The following is an 18,767-nucleotide window of genomic DNA, read 5'->3' as shown; positions in this document are numbered from 1 at the left end:
ACTCAGACGGCACTACCAAGTTCACTATGGGACTCTTTTTTAAATTTCAATTTATTAATTTACCTTTTTAATACTTATTTTCACAGAGGCTCATCCAGGAAAAATAAATCTGTTTACCTGCGACATTTTTCTTCTTCCAAATGAAAATAGCTTTATCGTATCACATGGGGGGAAAATGGATATGCGTTTAGATTTTAATTTAGTATTTGTCTAAGAGTATAATGTCAGTGAGAGAATTGGCCTTGCTGATGCCAGTATCTGGAAATACTTAAGCAGTGTCAGCCCAGTCTACTTTTTATGACTAAAATTAGAATGAGGGCTGTGCTGCAGGCTGGCTGGGTGGGTACATCTAGCCCTTTTGGCTGTGAATGGTTCCACATGGGGCCAAATTAGCCAGTAAATGGCCATAGTCTTCCTGAAATGTCATCCAGGTTCTTTGTATGAAGAATCCTCCCAAAGAGAGGTGACTGTGAAAGTGAAAGTTTTGAGGCTCCGCTGCCCAGAAGCTGGCATGCACTGTGGAGTTGCACATATTCTGTGGAGATGGAAAATCTAAATAATCTTCAGATGACAGTCATGTTCTGATCCAGAGAGGGGGCTCTTTCCTTACACTGTATCTCCTGTCTTTCCTGATATATTGCTTATCTGTTTGCCCTCTGAGTAGTATTTGATGGGTTCTTCCTATGTAGACGCAACATTAGTCACATGTGAATGTGGTAAAAGCCTCATTGCTATAGTGTCCAGATAGAATCATTTAAAAAGATGTATGGATTGTGATCATAAAAAGTTTATGTGGTCAAAAATGAGGGAGGTATGTGTCGCCTCATATCCCAGCATCCAGGGAAATTGTGGTTCATGTCTGAGGCACAGAGCTGGACCCCAGATGCCTGCAGCCTCGTGGACATGTGGGCACAGTTTCAGATCATACTGGTGCACTTCTCAGTGTATTGCAAGCCTCTTTGCACATCAGAAAATAAACTCCCACATCATCTTTCTAATGACTATATAAGACGGCATTTCATGTCAAATGCACCACCCTTCATTGGGTTTTCTCATTTCACCTACACTCATTTCCATCCCTCAACTCCTATAATCAGTGCTCTGTGGCATCCGCCATCATTTGCTCAAGCTCTTATCACATCAGAGTGCGGCTGCTGGGCTGGTAAGTTTCAAGCACTGCTGGGCCTTGGCAGCCTGCCCTCCGGAAAATGAGTTGGTGCTTGTTTCTCAGTTTTCTCACCAGAACTAGGCATTATCTTTTGCTCTCACTCTGACCGATCTGATGGGAAAATAATGGTAGCAATATTCAATTTCATTTCTCTGGTCACTAGTGACAGGGACTGTTTTTATTTCCTTTACATTTCTCATTTTGCAAATTATCTGTTCCTTTGCGTATTTGTGTGACTTGGACAGTTACCCTTTATCTTCAGTCTTTTCTGGCACTTGACTCCTTTTTACCGTTTTCAGTTACTTAGTACCAGATGACTCGGTAAGACTCACTTTTTTTCCCCTCGTTACTGAAATGATCCTCTCTTGTCAGTAAGAATGGAAGATGGCTCACCAGCTTCCAGATATCCTTGGACCCGGGCCATGTGGAGTGACCCTCTCCTCAACCTCCCTTCCTTTCTCTGTCCTCAGGACTCAAAGTCATGCGCTGCTCAGCCCAGATCCTGTAGGGCTGGAGGGTGCAGTTTCATGTGGCTCTAGGTGATGGCATTATTTGGTCACCCAGCATGTGGCGTGCCTGTCTCCACCACATCAGTGCAGGCACAGTCCTTGGCATGGCATGAGCACCTCGGGTGGAGCAGACGTGGTCTGCTTCCCGGTGTTGGCGACCCGAAGCATCACTTTTCTGAAAGTGTGGCCTCTGGTCTTCGGTTTGCTCAAAGCTTTGCTCCCGCATGGTTTCCCTTTTGCTGTTGGGACCAACACATTCACCTTTTTTCTAAATGCATTTTGTCATGTTACCTAAAAGAAATGCCAAGGCTTCTTGACAGTAAGGAATGACAACTCTGGTGTTTTCTGCCTTTACCTGCCTATGGAAAGAGCCCCTATAAGCATGATGGATGGCCCACATGTCACATTTTGGCTCAGAAATATCTGCACTATTGTAGTTTTTATTTATGTGCTTTAACTATCAGCTCAGGCTCTGGTTTGAAACTAATGTGTGGCATTAACTCAGATCCATCCAGGAAGACTATGAAAGTACTCAGTGCAGCAAGAAGTGTCAGTGCCCTTAGAGTGTGTTCTCTGCACTGGGTGGCTCAAGGGTCCTGGCTCTCTCTGTGCTGGCCACAGCTGCCCAGGGACTTGAGGGAGACAAGTCCAGCCCAAGCACCCCACACCCCCGAGCTGCAACCGCCTTGCCCTCTGCTGCTTGCCCTGCATGTCCTGTTCTGCCTCTGGCCCTTGCTTTAACCCCCCCCAATCTCCTGCTCCCTTTCAGAAATCGATAGCAGTGACATGTCGGCCCACGTCACCAGCCCCTCCGGCCGTGTGACCGAGGCAGAGATTGTGCCCATGGGGAAGAACTCGCACTGTGTCCGGTTTGTGCCCCAAGAGATGGGTGTCCACACAGTCAGCGTCAAGTACCGCGGCCAGCATGTGACCGGCAGTCCCTTCCAGTTCACCGTGGGGCCGCTCGGTGAGGGGGGTGCCCACAAGGTCCGAGCAGGAGGCCCTGGCCTGGAGAGAGGAGAAGCTGGGGTCCCAGGTGAGCATTCCAGGCAGGCATTTTACTTAGATGGAAAAGAGTTGAGCCTGGCCATGAGAGCACCCTGCACTCTTCACCCTGTTCTGAAGAGAATGTGTGATTCTGACGGGTGGCAGTAAGGGGCATTCTTTAAAGCAAGGCTTCTCTGGCTCAGTACTTTTGGGAATTGCTCACCTACCCAGAGCTAAACAAGTTTTTTACTGAGGGACTCTTTTGAGCCTGTAATTAGTTACTGCGTGTAAACCTTAAAGAAGTGGGGAGCAGAATAATGAAGCTGCTTCTAGAGCATCTTGCAGGGCTAACGTTCTGTGGAACACGCCAGATTTCTACAAAACCCATTGTTGGAAGTTCTGTGGAGACAAAGCTAAACATTCTTATCTTTTTCTAGCTCGGTTTGGAGGTATTCAAAAGACACCCAAGATTCTATGAAAGTAGTATAGTCATGGATAGGACCCAGGAACCATCAACAGTACCCTTGCTTGGGTTCTGCTGGGGTTAGGGAAAGAAAAGACCTGTCAATAAAAGTAACCCAGCACTGCGGATTTGGGCAAGAAGAGAGGCCAGGGTCAGGCTCAGTCACTAAATAGGTGTTTCTTTGTTTCAGCCGAGTTCAGCATCTGGACCCGGGAAGCAGGCGCGGGAGGCCTCTCCATTGCTGTTGAGGGCCCCAGTAAGGCTGAGATTACATTTGATGACCATAAAAATGGATCATGCGGTGTGTCGTATATTGCCCAAGAGCCCGGTATGTATTCAAGAGTCAAATGAGGACATTTTCCTTGTTTAGAGATGGTTAGGTTGTAAGCAACAGAAACCCATCGAGCTAGCTCAAGTAAAAGAGATATTTATCTCTGTGGACACATGGGAGCACTGCCTAGAAATCCAATCACAGGAAATGCAGCCAGGCCTCAAAAGGGCAGGAATTCTTGTTCTCATTATCACGTTTTGTCCTCCATTGGCCTCTCTGCTTCATGCTTTCATTCAATTGAATTCTTTCCACTGACCAGCCTCAGTGTCCACCCTCAGCCACTGTCTGCTGTGGCCATCCCAAAAGAGAGACCTCAGCATCCATGCTCCCTCAGGCAGCAGTCCTTACCTTTTGTGCCGTGGATGCTTTTGGCATCTGAAGCCTGTGGAGACCATTTTCAGGATAATGATTTGAAAGACATAATATAAATTACATTTATATAAATTACATTGAACTATAAACAAGTCAATTATATTAAAATGTAGTTATCAAAAGCTTACAGGAATAAATGCGTAACATAGCCATGTGTGCACATCTTCATTAGTACATTAAATCGTGAGATTTGGTGATAGCCTGTTAAACTTAATTTCAAAATAGTGATGAATAGATGTCAAGGTATATGTAAAACTATAAAATGATATGAAAATATCAGTAAACGTTGCTGGTGACAAAATCACAAGTACCTTTAATGTGCTGTGGTTTCTTGTCAACATTTCTAAAGAAAGGAAATGCTAATTTTCAGCTGAGGTTGATGAAAGTAAAGATGTAATATTTTTCCCATTCAAGTTTCACGAATCTCCTGAGTTCTACACAAAGGCCTTTTGGGGGTCCCTGGGAACTCGTGTTAAGAATCTCTGCCCTTGCCCAACTAAGAAAGTCATGTTGGCCCAACCTGAGTCAGGCAACCTGCCCTGAACCAATCAGCCATGGCCGTGGAGGAGGGGCAGGGTCTCTCAGAAGGCATTTTAGGCCTAGATGAAGAAGCAGGCCTCTCTGTAAACACCTTCCTGGAATCTCTGAAATGATGATTCTTGTCCCCACAGGTAACTACGAGGTGTCTATCAAGTTTAATGATGAGCACATCCCTGAAAGTCCCTACCTGGTGCCAGTCATCGCTCCCTCTGACGATGCCCGCCGCCTCACTGTTATGAGCCTTCAGGTGAGACGCAAGGAAGCATCCATCTCCTTGGCCACAGGCCAGCCAGTGAAACCCTGGACTCCTGAGGCTCCTTCAATCCCCTTTGGTGCTAAGGGTCTGGCCTTATTTTGACCACAGATGTTACCAATTATAAGGGAGTTTTCCCATGGCAGAGTCAACTCCTCAAACATTTAGGACAGGAGACAGTTGGGGTGAGCAAAACAGAGCCACAGTCAATAAAACACCTCAGTGTTTGAGGACAAGTTTGTTTTTTAAATATTTATTCAAGAGGAACAAAGGAGGCCTGTTAATAATTGTTAAGTGATAAGGAGAGCTTTCAAAAACTAACAGTCCTGTGATGTTTAGCCTGCTGTTGTTGGCTTCTTTTTTCTCAAGAAAGTCAATTGTGCTTTATTTTATTTTAATGATTTATTTATAATTAAGTGCAAAAGGCACTTTGCTAAGAACTTTATCAGTGTTAGACCTCATTAAATCCTTACAACAGCCTGGTGAGTGGGTTTCTCTGGACTTCATTTTAAAAATGAAATACTGAGGTGTAGAGAGGTCGTGGCTACCAGGAATGAGCTAGTATGAGGCACAATGAGGTCTCTGTGGCTCCAGAACTCGTGGTCTTAACTGCGCCCTCCCCATTTCACCCCCTGGCATTGTGGCAAGTGGCTACACAGTCCAGCCTATTAGAATGCCAGGAAGTGAACTTTACTTCCTGTCTTAAACAGATCACTAAATTCAAGGTTGCATTGGAGCCTTCAGCCAAACTAAGAACCATTGGGAGGGCAATTTTGGGTCTTTGCTCAGGACACTAAAAAATAATTAGGTGTCTGAATCAGGAATAGCAATTCCGTTATTAAACAACACCAGCATCCCATAATAGGATTTCTGGTTAAAGGAGTTTCTAAATAGGCTGCCCCACAGTTCTTGAAATCCTGGATTGATTCATGATGGGTGATATCATTGGATCTGGTTCATACACTTGGTTTACATTTGAGATTTTAACCTTACCTCGAGGGGAATTGGTACTGCTAATTGTTCCAAACATGAGAGAACCCAAACAGAACCCAAGCCAGAATCACAGTCCACTGATTGGAGAGGCCTCATCTGGAGAATACCAAGGGTGCTAACTGGTAACTGTGGTGTAGATGCTTTTCTTGTGTTTCATTTAAAGGCTTCTTAACAGAAGTTCCTTTTGTGGCCAACTCAGCTAAAACCTAGGAGGGAGATAAACCCAGCATTTATTGAGGGCAAAGAGTTGCCTTCATGCATCTCGAAGATTTCTTTCGGATCTTCCGAGGTGTTTATCTCCCTCTTGAGGATTTAGTAGCAAGCGGATTCAGGTAATGTAAATGGTTTTGTCCAAAGGGAGGTGGTTTTGAGAAATCCTCTCCAGAAAACTTTTCTGTAGAGTCCTCTCATCAGAGTTTGGTCGTAAATGCTTAAATAAGTATGCGGCAGGCTGTATATCCATCAAGTTTTTGTAACCAGCTGCTACAGCAGGAGCTATGACTGGTGCTTCAGCTTTGTCCCATTCTTCCCGGGTCATTTGATGCCTAGTGATATGTAAATTATTTATTGGAGATTTACCGGAGGCCCACCCAACAACATCTGGTATTGGTTAGGAAAGGGAGGCATATATTGTTGTGTCTTGCTTTTGAGACTTTTTAGAAAATTGGAGTTGGCTGGCATTTTTGTGGAGGAGGGGGTAGTGAGATGGGTTGATCTGATGATCAGAGATCAGATTCCTTCATTTTGAGTTTGGTCTGTAATCTAGTCTGTGACCTCTGTGCAGTCTAATAGAACGTTCTGCAACAATGGAAATGGCCCATACCTCTGCTATGCGGTACAGTGGCTACTAGCCACAGGTGGCTATTGAGCCCTTGAAATGTGGCTAGTGGAAATTTTAATTTTATTTAATTCTAATTGATTTAAATTTAAATATACAGTGTATTTAGTCACATGTGGCTAGTGACTACAAATTTAGGCAGCGCAGCCTTTAGTGCCTTGCTTCTAAGTTGTGGGCCTTGGACTAGCAGCCTCGGCATCCCCTGGGAACTTATTAGAATCCTAGAATCCCAGGCCCCATCCCAGACCCCTGAATCAGAACGTGCATTTTAACAAGACCCCAGGAGCTTCAGTTGCACATTAAGTGTGAACCCTGCTGCTTTAGAGTTACCCACTGAGTGGCTGTCCAACTAAGTTTACATCAAAACTGCTGACTTGTAAAATGTTGCTGTTCAGGATTGGCTGATCTTAAAATATCTTAAGCACCTAAATTTCTAATCCCTTCCTCCCAGAGGTGCTCCAGTTTCCAAGGCAAAGCACGGAGAGTGAAACTGATCCCAGTGAATAGCAAAATTTATACTTTTCCCTTTTGTTTTTCAGGGATACAGACAATTTCTAAACGCATATTAATATTTTAACAATAAGCTGACATTTCCGAGCCTTTCTATGTATGGATGAGGGGCCCTATGTTGAGTGCTTTGAATGTATATCTTCATTTTATCCTCACAGCAGCTCTCTAAGATAATTTGGTTATTATGCCCATTTCACACATGGGGAGACTGAGATGGAAAGAAGTTAATAAACACTTAGTTATATAGTCAGAAATGGGAGTAACCCAGGTCCTGCTGATCCTTAATCACTGTGCAATACTGACCACCTCCCTTGTATGTGTAGCCCTTTACAAATTTATTAAAAGTTCTCTCTATTCTTACCTTTGAGATAAAAAATATTCTTATTACATGCATGGTTTTGTCAGCTGCTGGGCTTCTCCTAAAAGCAGGGGGTGGGGTGGGGGTGGAGGCTTATTCTTTTTTTGATACTGATTTTTCTGGCCTGTTTGGGATGCTGAAACTAGTCTTGATGACTGGGCTATCTCAAGTCTCCAAGCCCAGTAACCATCTCTTTCATCCTGAATCAAAATGGTTTGGGAACAAGACCATGCAGATGTGTGTGTGTCTGCTTTCTTTATTTAATGCTAGAAATGTGAGGTGACTCACCTGCTCTTCTGTTGTTCGATGTTATGTAGATAAATATGCTGAGCCTGTTTGCATGAGACTGGAGTCCCAGGTCGGGTCAGTGTGTGCCACTGAGCAGGAACGCCGAGGGCCGTAACCTTCTCTAATGTATTAAATTCTCAGGAATCGGGATTAAAGGTTAACCAGCCAGCCTCCTTTGCTATAAGGTTGAATGGGGCAAAAGGAAAGATTGATGCAAAGGTGCACAGCCCTTCTGGAGCCGTGGAGGAATGCCATGTGTCTGAGCTGGAGCCAGGTAAGCCTGAGGCCCAGTGTGCGAGTCCCAGCACCAGCACCGCCCCAGGAAATTTTCTGCAAACGTGTACTCCAACGGAGGACTAATTGGCCTCAGTGAGCCTTCAGATTCCCTTTGCCATTGTTGCCAGACATTGTTTATAAATTAGGGTGTAAATATTGGCAGGAACAGGGAAACACTTTTCTTTTTTTCTCCTTCTCCATCATACTGCTTTATTTTGTTGTTTTTTCAGATTCCTTTTATATTAGTCATTGTGATTTTCTCTCATTTTAACAATTTTATGGATTTTTATTACATTGTTGACCTTATGATGTGAATGCACTTTGAATTTCCCTTACTCTGAGGGAAGGGTCAGTTGATAGTACCTGTTAATAAAGGCAGAGTGGCAAGCCGATGCTCCCAGAGTGGTCCATTTGAGAAAACCATAGTAATCAGCAGTTTGGAAATGGAGAGGAGGGACCGATGGCAGAGAACTATAACACTTGGTGACCAGTTGGCCATAAGAAATGCAAGTGAATTAAGGAAGGTTACGTGTAGTTTGGTGATTGAGTAGAAAGGTGATGATGCACTTAGCAAAACTGCAGGGACAGCCAGCCATGGGTGGGTAAGGGCCGGCCAAGGCTTTCTAAGGCCTTCTGGGGAGTTTTGAAGTTTCCCAGCTATCCAAATGAGGATATTTACTAGATCTCCACAGCTACTGGGATTTAGCCAACAAGTGAGGTTTGGCGTCCGAGACCACCAGCATGCCACAGTCAAGATCCTATTGGTTGCAAATTACAGAACACCCAACCGAAGCCAACTCATACAATAAAGGGGTCTGTAAATTCACATAACTAGAAATTTCAGGCTCTAAGGTGGGCTTCAAGCAACAATTTAATTCAGCCATTTAGCTATGTCCTCTAAGGCCCCAAATGTCTCTGCTCTTCTGTTTTGTGGACCTCACTCTGAGACTGGCCTTCCTCTTGGTGACGAGATGGCAGCGGCAGCCCTAGATCTCCCATCGAGAACTAGGGCTGCTGCCACCACACCAATTGAGAGAGACAGCCTCTCCTCAGGAATCTTTCTCAGAAGTCTAAGATGCTCCTTGTCCAGAAGCCTCCAGCAAACCTACCTTCCTATCTCACTGAACACAGAACATACATGCGCATTCCTCACTCACTTCCTGTGGCTAAATGCCACATGCTGATCAATGGCTTGGGGAAAGAGGGGTCTCTCCTCCCCATTAGCTTGATCCAGTCAAGGACCATACCTGGATGTGGGGGTGGGGTCACCTTCCGCTTTAAGAGAGGAGGGGCAGGCACCCAGCTACGGACTATTGAGGGAAGTCCAGTGTTGAAGGGTATGGGGTGGGCATCTGCATGTACATAGGTGTTCACCTCTGGAGAGAGTACCAGAGGAGCTTTGGGGAACAAAAATTCTGAGGAGGGTGAAAGGGTATAAGGAGCCAAGGAGAGGCTGAGACTGACTAGAGAGGGAAGAGGAGAACATGACATCTGCATCCCAGATGAGAGTTCTTCGAGAGGAAGGGGTGGACAGGTGGTGCACAATGGATATTCTAGGTGTCCATTTCAGTTAACAGATTACCTTGCCACATGCTATGACCCAAATTCACAGTGAAAAACCTGGCTGTTACCCTGTGAGATAGTTGCTAGCTTGGAACTTAACTAAGGGGCATTAACCCCAGCTGGAACAATTTTCCCCCGCTTCAAGTAGCCAAGTAGAGAAACTTTGCGAGAAGTGAGCTTTTCATAAAGGAAGTGTTCTGCATCAGAGACCACAGAAGATAAAACAGAACATAAGATTTAGTTGCAGTTCCCAAAAGGCTGACCAAGGACACACAAGTAGGCCCGTGTGGTTTTAAAATCCAACATATCAGGTGCTAGGCTTCCAGTAGAACCGCTGTCTTATTAAAGATTTCAAACTGGCTGTGTCACATTGGTTTCCTGTCCTTTGTCCTTACCTAACTCAATGGTGTCCGTTTGCCCGGTTTTACCCTGTGCCTTTGGTCACTCTCCTAGATAAATACGCTGTTCGCTTCATCCCCCATGAGAATGGTGTCCACACGATCGACGTCAAGTTCAATGGGAGCCACGTGGTTGGAAGCCCCTTCAAAGTGCGTGTCGGGGAGCCTGGACAAGCGGGGAACCCAGCCCTGGTGTCTGCCTATGGCTCAGGGCTTGAGGGGGGCACCACAGGTAACATTACTACCTCCGCCTCTCATCTTTAACCAAGCCAGCTCCAGGGGCAGAGCCAGATGGCAGTCTTCAAGCCTTGTATACACTGTTCCCAGGGGCACTGGGCTAATGTACAATTCGGAGGCTATCATTACTATTTGTTATGCTTCAGCTGTCTTCCTTCACTAAGTTCCTTGACTTTAGGCCAGGACGCTGATTGTGAGAGAATATGGCATAGTGTCATTCATTCTGAGGGTTTCTTTGCACAGAATTCACGAGCACGTAATGGGCCTCCTTGGAGGTCCCTTACCTGTTAGTACCTTTAGTGGTCCCTGGGCTACTAGAAACTCATGGAATTGGCAGTTAAGACCTGTCGTGGTTAGTCTCCTTCTCCTTTTATTCTCTGTTATAATGGAGGAGGAGAAAAAACTAAAACATTTGAAGAATTCTGAAGTTTTGGGGCTTGTTACGATTTATTTTTTATCTCTGCCACAGATAGGACACATTTGATTGTGAAAATATAGGCAGCAAGAGTATATAAAGTGAAACTCACCCCATCTGGTTCAGGAGAAAACATGGCTAATAGCTCAGGCCCTTCTGATTGTCTCTTTGTCAGTGTTCATTCTTGGTCACTTGGTTGCTTAGCTAGTTGGTTCATTAGAAAGGTAGACACATACTGTAGTTTTGCTTTTATTTTACAGAAGTTATCTTAGTGCACATATTGTTGTACAACCTGCTGTCTTCACTTGACAACTTTAAAGAACTCTCCACATCAAAACGTACAGATCTATTCTCCTTGTAATGGCTGCAGTTAGTGTCAAGACTGTGAATCTAGAGGTGGGCATCAGGTGGTGTCCAGTGCGTCACCATTACAGAGAGTGCCGGGGTGGGGAGCTTGTCCAGTTATGCTTCTTCTCTGCAGGCCAAGTCCACAGACATGGGCTCGCTGGGACACAGCTTGCATGTGGGTGTTACTTTGGACCCTTAGTAAGGCAGCCCGGTCCCAGTTTCCTGAGTCCCTTGTGTGCTCGTAGTCTGCTCTTAGTCTCCCGTTGATACAGTGAGTGGGACAGAGCAGACCCACTTCCCCATGGGTGAGGGTGATGAGTGGCTCTGGTTATCTGGGGAGTGAGTGTCCTAAGTGGCCGAGGGGCCTTGCCCAGGTGCACGGGTGACTTCACCAGCTGGTATGCCACCCTGGGACTCTGGCCAAACAGCAGCCTCAATAAAACCACCCATGGGGGTGGCATGAGTGCCTCCAGACTCCCCAGGCCCATCTGGCTCCACACTGAACTCCAGGCCCCTTGTAAAAAGCATGATATGGTTTCACCTTGGGTGAGCTCCATTTTACAGATGAGGAAAGTGACACTCAGAAAGGCTGAGTCACTCCCCAAAGCTTACCTAGCTGGGAGATAGCAGAAGCAGGAATCAGTCCTGGTCCGCAACCTCAGAGCCTGTGCTCTCTTAACCCCTGAGTTTTGCTGCCTCCCCAGGGTCAGCGACTGTACCCCTGGCCCACTTTGTGGAGGGTCCTAAACCAGGACCCCTGACCTCCCAGCTGCCCTGGAATGGTTCCCAGGCAGTAGTGTAAGCATTTGGCCCCTGGCAAGCTGCTCACTATCAAAGCCCAGGTGGGGTCCTCCTGGCACTTAAAGCCACAGCAGGCCTTGGTCCAGGGCCCACAGCAGCCACTGAGGTCTCCTGTGGCTGCCAGCAGCCACCTCACCATCCTGCTGGGTCACACCTGCTGTGCCTGGGGCCTCTCGAGCTTCCTCTTGGCTGTTAGCAGGCCTTCTCAGGAGCTCTGGTTTCAGGCTGTGCTTTGCAAGCACTGGACGCTGCTGAGAGGAGGAGCTGGTCTTGCAGGGAGACTCCTAACCAGGAGGGAGAGGTACAGAGAGAGCACGCCTGTTTCAAACCCTGTGTAAATATTGCTCTTGTCAAAGGGAAGGTGTCTTGTTTTTCTAGCCCTCCTGCTCCCAAGGCTTTTCCCAAATATCCATCCCAAGATTACACAGCTGCAGTGTGCATGGAATGAAAAGGTATCTGTGCTCAGCTGCTGGAGGGCCTGGCGTCCTGACCTTTGGAACAAAGCAAACTTCCCAGTGTTTTTGCGGTGGACTCGCTGTATCTCTTGGCTTGAGCTTTAAATGGTCCATTCTGCAGGTTTTAGAGCAGGGGCATGTGGAGAATTTGGGGTGGAACTCTGGAGTGGAACTTTGAGGTCAAGTTAGACCAAAGAGTTCCAGACTCTGGGTTGGAAGAGCTGGTTTCCTGATGAAATGCTCCAGGAACCCCACTGTGCCTAAGGTGTCACATAAGAGCTTCATCCCCTCCTTTAACCCTTGCCCACCTTAAAGATGCAGTAGGGCTGCATTAAGCATGCATTCCACTCACAGGAACTCAGTTGTACACACATGGGGATGCAGGGCAAAACCGCTATGCCCGAGATGTTTGGGGTGTCATCGTGGTTGCAGCTGGAGGCAGTGGTGAGAGGGACTCCTGTGTGTGGATTTTCTTTCTCTTGTCTGTTTCTCAGGCAAGTGCAATAGCTCCACATTGGAAGACCTTATGTTTAAACCCCTGTTCTGCCATTCTCTATCTTTGAGACTCGGGGCAAGTCATTTGACCTCACTGAGGCTCCACTCCCCTCCTGTAAAATGGCAGCCGTGAGGGAGCCCACGCGGTGGGCTGGGGCTGTTCCACCGTAGCTCTTGTCCTGTAATGCCTTGTTTCCCTTTTCTCACCTCATCTTCCCTCCTTTTCTGGGCCCTCACAGTCAGGATGAATGGATTTTTCTCAGGAATGGAGCAGCTTGTTGAAAAGGGTGGGGCTTCCTTCCATGGCAGCCAGGTCTTTCCATCTTCGCTTTAAAAATATCTTTCCACATTGTCCGTCTTGCAGCTACTTCCTGGAAATGCTGACCCTTTTTCTTCACCACCCCACCCTTCCCACTCTTCCCACACAGCCAGCTTCTGCAGCTGCCGCCAGAGAGGCTTCAAGGCTGCACAGTTTAGATACAAGGTTGAAATAGTGGGGGTGAGTGTGGGGGGTAGGGGATGCTGGGACAAGAGCTTCAGGAGCTTCCAGAAACCGTTGGGTTGTGTTTGGGGGTTGCATGATAGCAGCTCCTTTGTTTTATTGATAACCAGAACAATAATTCTTTCTCTGGTCTAGGAGCTATAATTAAACCAAAATAGTTCCCAGCTAGGGCGGGTCCAGGGCTGTGGAGAAGGCACAGCCCTGCATGGGGATGCTATGCCAAGGACACCCCCATAGAGGGCACTGTAGCAGACATACTGCTGGTATCTAGGTCCCCCCAGTGGCCCTCACTGATGCCACACCCCACTCTGGACTGGAAAGAGGACTGAGGGAAAGGGGCTTTGCAGGACATTGGGCTCAGGCAGGAATGCCGCCATAGTCATCAGCTGGCACTCTCTTTTGGCCTAGCTTTCTTTTTGTCACAAGACAGCTGCCTGTGCCAGAGGCCCTCATGGGCCGAGTGAGAGGTTGAGTATACGGGGGCTGCAGTTAGGGCATCGGAGGCAGCCACACTGTCCATCCACTGGCCAAGAGGTGGGCCTGGGCTCCGGAGCTGCACAGACTTGAGCAGATCCCAGCTCTACCACTTTCCAGTTTGTAACTCTGACCAGCAAGTGACTGAACCTCCCTGAGCCTCAGTGTCATTTATTGAAGAGGAATCACTGGGCACATAAAATGATACTTAGCACAGGATCTGGAGCCTTAGTGCCACAAGTGGTGCACAGTTAGCTGCGGCTGCTTTGTAGGTCCTGCTCTTATTGCTTGTATTCATGGCAAGCAAGATGCGGGCTGGCAGATTCTGGCAGCAGCACCAGTCTCCAGCATGGTGAGTGGGGCAAGGAGCCTGAGGAGAAAGGAGGTGGCACTGGGCCTCCTTGGCTTCTCCAAGTCCACCCAGAGGAAAAAGGAAAGGTCAAAGAGGCCCACGCTTCCCATCCCCCTGGAGGCAGAGCTGGACTCTGGCAGCTGAAGCCGTACTTCGGGTTCACAGTGACCACTCAGGCTTCTCCCCCTCAGCCGTGGCTCATGCCTCGGGGAGAGAACAGGGTGTCCAGGTGGTTGGTGCTGGTGGGCGAGATGTCGGCCACACTATGGCCTGGGCTTTGGAAAAGGAGTTACCAACCCTGGGGCCTGAGATCCTCTGTGCCGGGAGCTCAGAGTTAGTCCTGGTGGGTCCCCATGCCTCTAAGGGGACCCCTCTATGAGGGAACCTGTGCAGGCCCCCGCCACTGCTTCAATGCCCCAGGGATAGTGCTCCAAACCACACCTCCTCATCCCTGTAAACCGTCATTGTGACATTTACTTCCTCTTTCTTTATCCCAGGTATCCAGTCTGAATTTTTCATCAACACCACCCGAGCAGGGCCGGGGACATTATCTGTCACCATTGAAGGCCCATCCAAGGTTAAAATGGATTGCCAGGAAACCCCGGAAGGGTACAAAGTCATGTACACCCCCATGGCCCCTGGAAACTATCTGATCGGCGTCAAATATGGTGGGCCCAACCACATCGTGGGCAGTCCTTTCAAGGCCAAGGTGACAGGTAACCAAACACTTTGGAAATTCATCTTCCAAGATTATCAGTGGAGCTGTTTGGTAGTAGAAACGATAGATGATTTTAGTTGTGTTGAATCTACTTTGCATCTTGATTGTAAAGAAATGGTAGGATATGTTAGAGGGGGCTGCATGTTCAAAACTTGCAAAATAAGTAGCAGAAGTTGAGAAAGCTTAGGTGTTATTAGATGGTGTCTGTCTCTAACAGAAAAGAAGAAATGTTTGCATATTTGGAATCTCATGTATTTGTTTAGATCACAGTTTGAAAAATCACCTCGTTTCTCATCCTCATTTTAAAAATAATCAAAGGTCTTATTAAATTTATAAAAATGTGCCTCCTTCAGAACACTGGAAAAAAATCCCAAACAGTAAAACCATCTCATGGCCCCAACCTAGGTAACCACCATAAATACAGTGGTGAGTTCCTTCCACATGCCTCTTTCTACTTGGTTCACTGTTATATAAGCAGTTATAAGTTCGTTGCAGAAAAATTAAAAATTCAGATAGAAAAATTATCCCCTCACATGCAGAGAGAATCATATTTGATGTATTGTTTGTTATACGCTCTCCTAAACTTCCACACTGCTTATACACAGAGTGCTTTATGTAAATGGAAAGATGTGGGTTCCACGGGGTGACACGTGGTTCTGTGGGAGGGATTTCTAGGCTTTGTCAGCCAAGGCCAGACTCGTCCATTTGCCCAGAAAACCAGAACCTAGTTGTGTGGGGAGAGACCCTAGGAGGTTTAGAAGACATTATGGGTGTGAGATGGGGAAGTGGTAGCATTTCGATCCAGGTGTTAAAGTGGTGTGTGGATTTTGGGTCAAGGTATTCGGGTGTGGGGGCACTTGCCTCTCCGGCTGAGAGGTCTACTTGTTCTAGCCGTTCACGCCTGCCTCCCTCCCTTCCATGTCCTAGGCCAGCGTCTGGTCAGCCCTGGCTTGGCCAATGAGACCTCATCCATCCTGGTGGAGTCGGTGACCAGATCTTCAACAGAAACCTGCTATAGCGCCATCCCCAAGTCATCCTCAGATGCCAGCAAGGTGACCTCTAAGGGGGCAGGGCTCTTGAAGGCTTTCGTGGGCCAGAAGAGCTCCTTCCTGGTGGACTGCAGCAAAGCCGGTAGGCAGCCTGGCTCTGCCCAAGAGTGGGGGTGGGGGGTAGCTGAGCACCCACCATATACTGTGGTCTTCCCTACTGTAGTCTGCAGTACCCACCCACCCACGTAACCCAGCCATTTGCAAGTAAACATGTTTATTACCATATTCCATATTTAGTATTTTTAAATGATTTTCCTTTTGCCTCTTGATTTTTTTTCACATGACTTCAAGGTAGATAGGAAAGGTGGCGTTATCCCCATTACCGATGACAAACTGAATCAATAACTTGGCCACTTCTCTGCCACTTCTCTTCTCTTGCTTCAAATTTAATTGCACTCTGAACTTAGATATTTATTTGGGTGTCCATGGTTAGTTGCCTGGGTTCTGGCACCTAGCACATCGGGGCTAGAAACCTAGCTCCACCACTTACTTATCCACCCCCATCCCTCCCTTCCTCCCTTCCTCCCTTCCTTCCTCCCTCCTTCCCCTCCCTAGCCATTTGACCTTTGAAAAGTTACTAAATCTCTTTCTAAAAGTCAGTTTCCTCTTATCTAAAATGGGAATGAAAATAGTACCTTCTGTAAGGTTCTTAAGAGAATAAATGAGATCAGAATAATCAATACCTACATAATAGCCCTTACTATGTGCAAAGGACTTCACGTATAATAAATCCTCTAAACCTCACAATGAGTCCATGAGGTAGGTGCTAGTGTCATCCCATTTACAGATAAGGAAGCTAAGACAGAGAGAAGTGAAGTTCCATGTCCAAGGTCACCCAGCTAGGACGTGGCAGGGCAGGGATTTGAACCCATACTTTCAGGCTCTATGAGTTACCACACTCTCCCACCTCTCGGGTCCCCAGCATTATCATAGATGCTGGTATCATTCCTTTAGCTCTCATATCCCCCTTCTTCCTCTGCCTTCTGGGGTGCATCCTCATGGAATAATCACCTTCCTCTGCTGCCCAGGTTCCAACATGCTGCTGATTGGGGTCCACGGTCCCACCACACCCTGTGAAGAGGTCTCCATGAAGCATGTGGGCAACCAACAGTACAATGTCACGTATGTCGTCAAAGAGAAGGGGGATTATGTTCTGGCTGTGAAGTGGGGAGAGGAACACATCCCCGGCAGCCCCTTCCACATCACGGTGCCTTAAAAGAGTTCTCGTCAAATCCTGGGAGGAGTTCTGGTGGTTGCTTTTGTTGCTTGTTTGTAACTTGTTTTATACCATGTCCTCCAGCCTGTTTGTGGGTCTGAAACCTCATTCCAAAAACATTGCCTTTCTAAAGTGCCTTCGTAAAGAAGTCCTAGACTTGACTCTTTAGGGATGTGTTGGGGACTGTTAAGAAACGCAAACTTATCAAATGGGCTGAGCGAATTGGAATCTGTGGCACAGATCACTCCCTACAGACAGACTGAGAGCACAGGCAAGGCCGATGTTTTTAAAAAGTGAAATTGGTTACCAATTTATGAAACAAGACTGGGAGGGAGGAAGGGCAGGGGAAAAGAGGAGACCTAGTTTAGGTTGTCATTTAGAAAAGAAGATGGCTTAAAACCAGCTTCATCTCTTCCAGGGCCCACGTTACATAAGAAACGGCTGTTATTAGGTGGACAGCATTGTTTTAACACTAATTACCATCCCCGCCCCAGTCTGTGGCCTATTCCCATCTTTCAAGGGGCAGAGTCTAAGCCGTGGCAGACAGGCCTGAATGGCTTCCTGCTGCCTCTCCCCTCATTCTGCTGATTATTTTCCGGCATAGTCAGATTGGGTGACCATCTTGGCCAGCCATGTTTTTGCTCTTTTTAAAGTCTGTTTCAGTCGGTGGGTCTGAGAAAATTCTGCAGTGGTAAGCAGCGCCCCCCACTTGCCAAAGATCCCTTTTTCTGACCAAAACTAGCCCTCGTTCTTAACACATGTTCCAGCCATTTGTCAGTCTGATGAGCCTTACCAGCACTTTGAAAGTGACAGCAGGGGTGTCTTTGTTAGCAGAGGCCTTCTCGTGACATATCACTCCACACCCATCCCGTTCCATCTCGATGGTCATGTTTTCTAGAAAATAATTATAGATAGGAAAATGAAATTCCTGCTGACCTTTGGCCTGAAAATCAGGGAATCGTTAAGGAGGTGAGGAGGGCAGCAGCTCATCGGTGGTCCTTTACTTTTGGGCAGAAATAGTAAGCTACGTAGCTGATGGTAGCTGTGTATTTGGCCTTGACCACGTCATCTGAGGCTGCTTAGAAAGCAGTATACAGGTGCAAAATTCTAAAAATTGGGCGTAAGGCATTTTGCACGCCTTCCTACAGACCTGCTTTGGAATAAAGTTAAAGCGTTCCCGGACGCTGACTGCAGGGCCCAAGTGTGTAGTGTGATTGAGGCAGGCAGACCCTTCTGATTTGCTGCTTGGTCTTGAGGAAGTGGCTCTGTTGTTGGGAGTGCCTCTGAATAGGACAGGGGACGAGCTGGGTGACCTTCACCAGGGTGTCGCAGCTGGGGGTGAGCGCTGGCAAAAGCCCACCAATAGAAACTGGAGCGGCCCGAGGCCTTATAGGAAGGGAGGGGGACAGGCCTCGTAAACTGGGACGTGGAAGCGAAACTGGAATCAAATGCCAACTGTAAATTGTATCTTATAACTTATTAAATAAAATGTTTGTTCCTTAAAGCTGCCCTGGTGCTCTTGGATGTCACTTCTGAATAAATGGTTTGAATCTTTGACCAGCTCTTCAAACCCTTGGCTGAAAGGACACAGATTCACAACGTGTTTTGACCATGAATCTTGCCTCTTTATGCAGGGGGAGGTCTTGCTTCTTCGTGAGCCTCAGTGGGAGTTTATCCAGATAGGGCCAGCCCAAGCGTGAGTGACATTGGGAAGGGGGTGTGTGGGCCCTAACACTCACACAGCCTCTTGGAGAGGTTTGCTGGGACTTGTGCTGGATGAGAGTCCCACATAAGAAATCCACGTAGGTGAAGGCTATGGTTTAAAAGAGAGGGAGAGAAACCCTCATTTTAGGGAATT

At 47.1% G+C, this 18,767-nt stretch overlaps 1 protein-coding gene across 3 annotated transcripts in view; it reads left to right on the top strand.

Moving 5' to 3' along the window:
• FLNB (filamin B) overlaps nucleotides 1-18,413 on the top strand; it is a 130,508-nt gene extending 112,095 nt beyond the window's left edge. For 2 of the 3 annotated variants that reach the window (XM_039858540.1, XM_039858539.1), the window contains 8 exons: nucleotides 2,447-2,713; nucleotides 3,318-3,455; nucleotides 4,502-4,617; nucleotides 7,752-7,884; nucleotides 9,903-10,079; nucleotides 14,424-14,642; nucleotides 15,572-15,775; nucleotides 16,722-18,413. In XM_039858540.1, coding sequence (XP_039714474.1) covers nucleotides 2,447-2,713; nucleotides 3,318-3,455; nucleotides 4,502-4,617; nucleotides 7,752-7,884; nucleotides 9,903-10,079; nucleotides 14,424-14,642; nucleotides 15,572-15,775; nucleotides 16,722-16,909 — 1,442 coding nt within the window. In that variant the 3' untranslated portion in view covers nucleotides 16,910-18,413. The remainder of the gene's footprint in view (nucleotides 1-2,446; nucleotides 2,714-3,317; nucleotides 3,456-4,501; nucleotides 4,618-7,751; nucleotides 7,885-9,902; nucleotides 10,080-14,423; nucleotides 14,643-15,571; nucleotides 15,776-16,721) is intronic. The other variant, XM_039858538.1, reaches the window with a different exon arrangement.
• Nucleotides 18,414-18,767: the final 354 nt, after the last annotated feature.

Source organism: Pteropus medius, unplaced genomic scaffold (genome assembly GCF_902729225.1).
Source record: "Pteropus medius unplaced genomic scaffold, Ma_sr-lr_union100, whole genome shotgun sequence".
Lineage (NCBI taxonomy): Eukaryota > Metazoa > Chordata > Mammalia > Chiroptera > Pteropodidae > Pteropus > Pteropus medius.
Note: the sequence above shows the minus strand (reverse complement) of the source record. Positions and strands in the feature narration are given on the sequence as shown.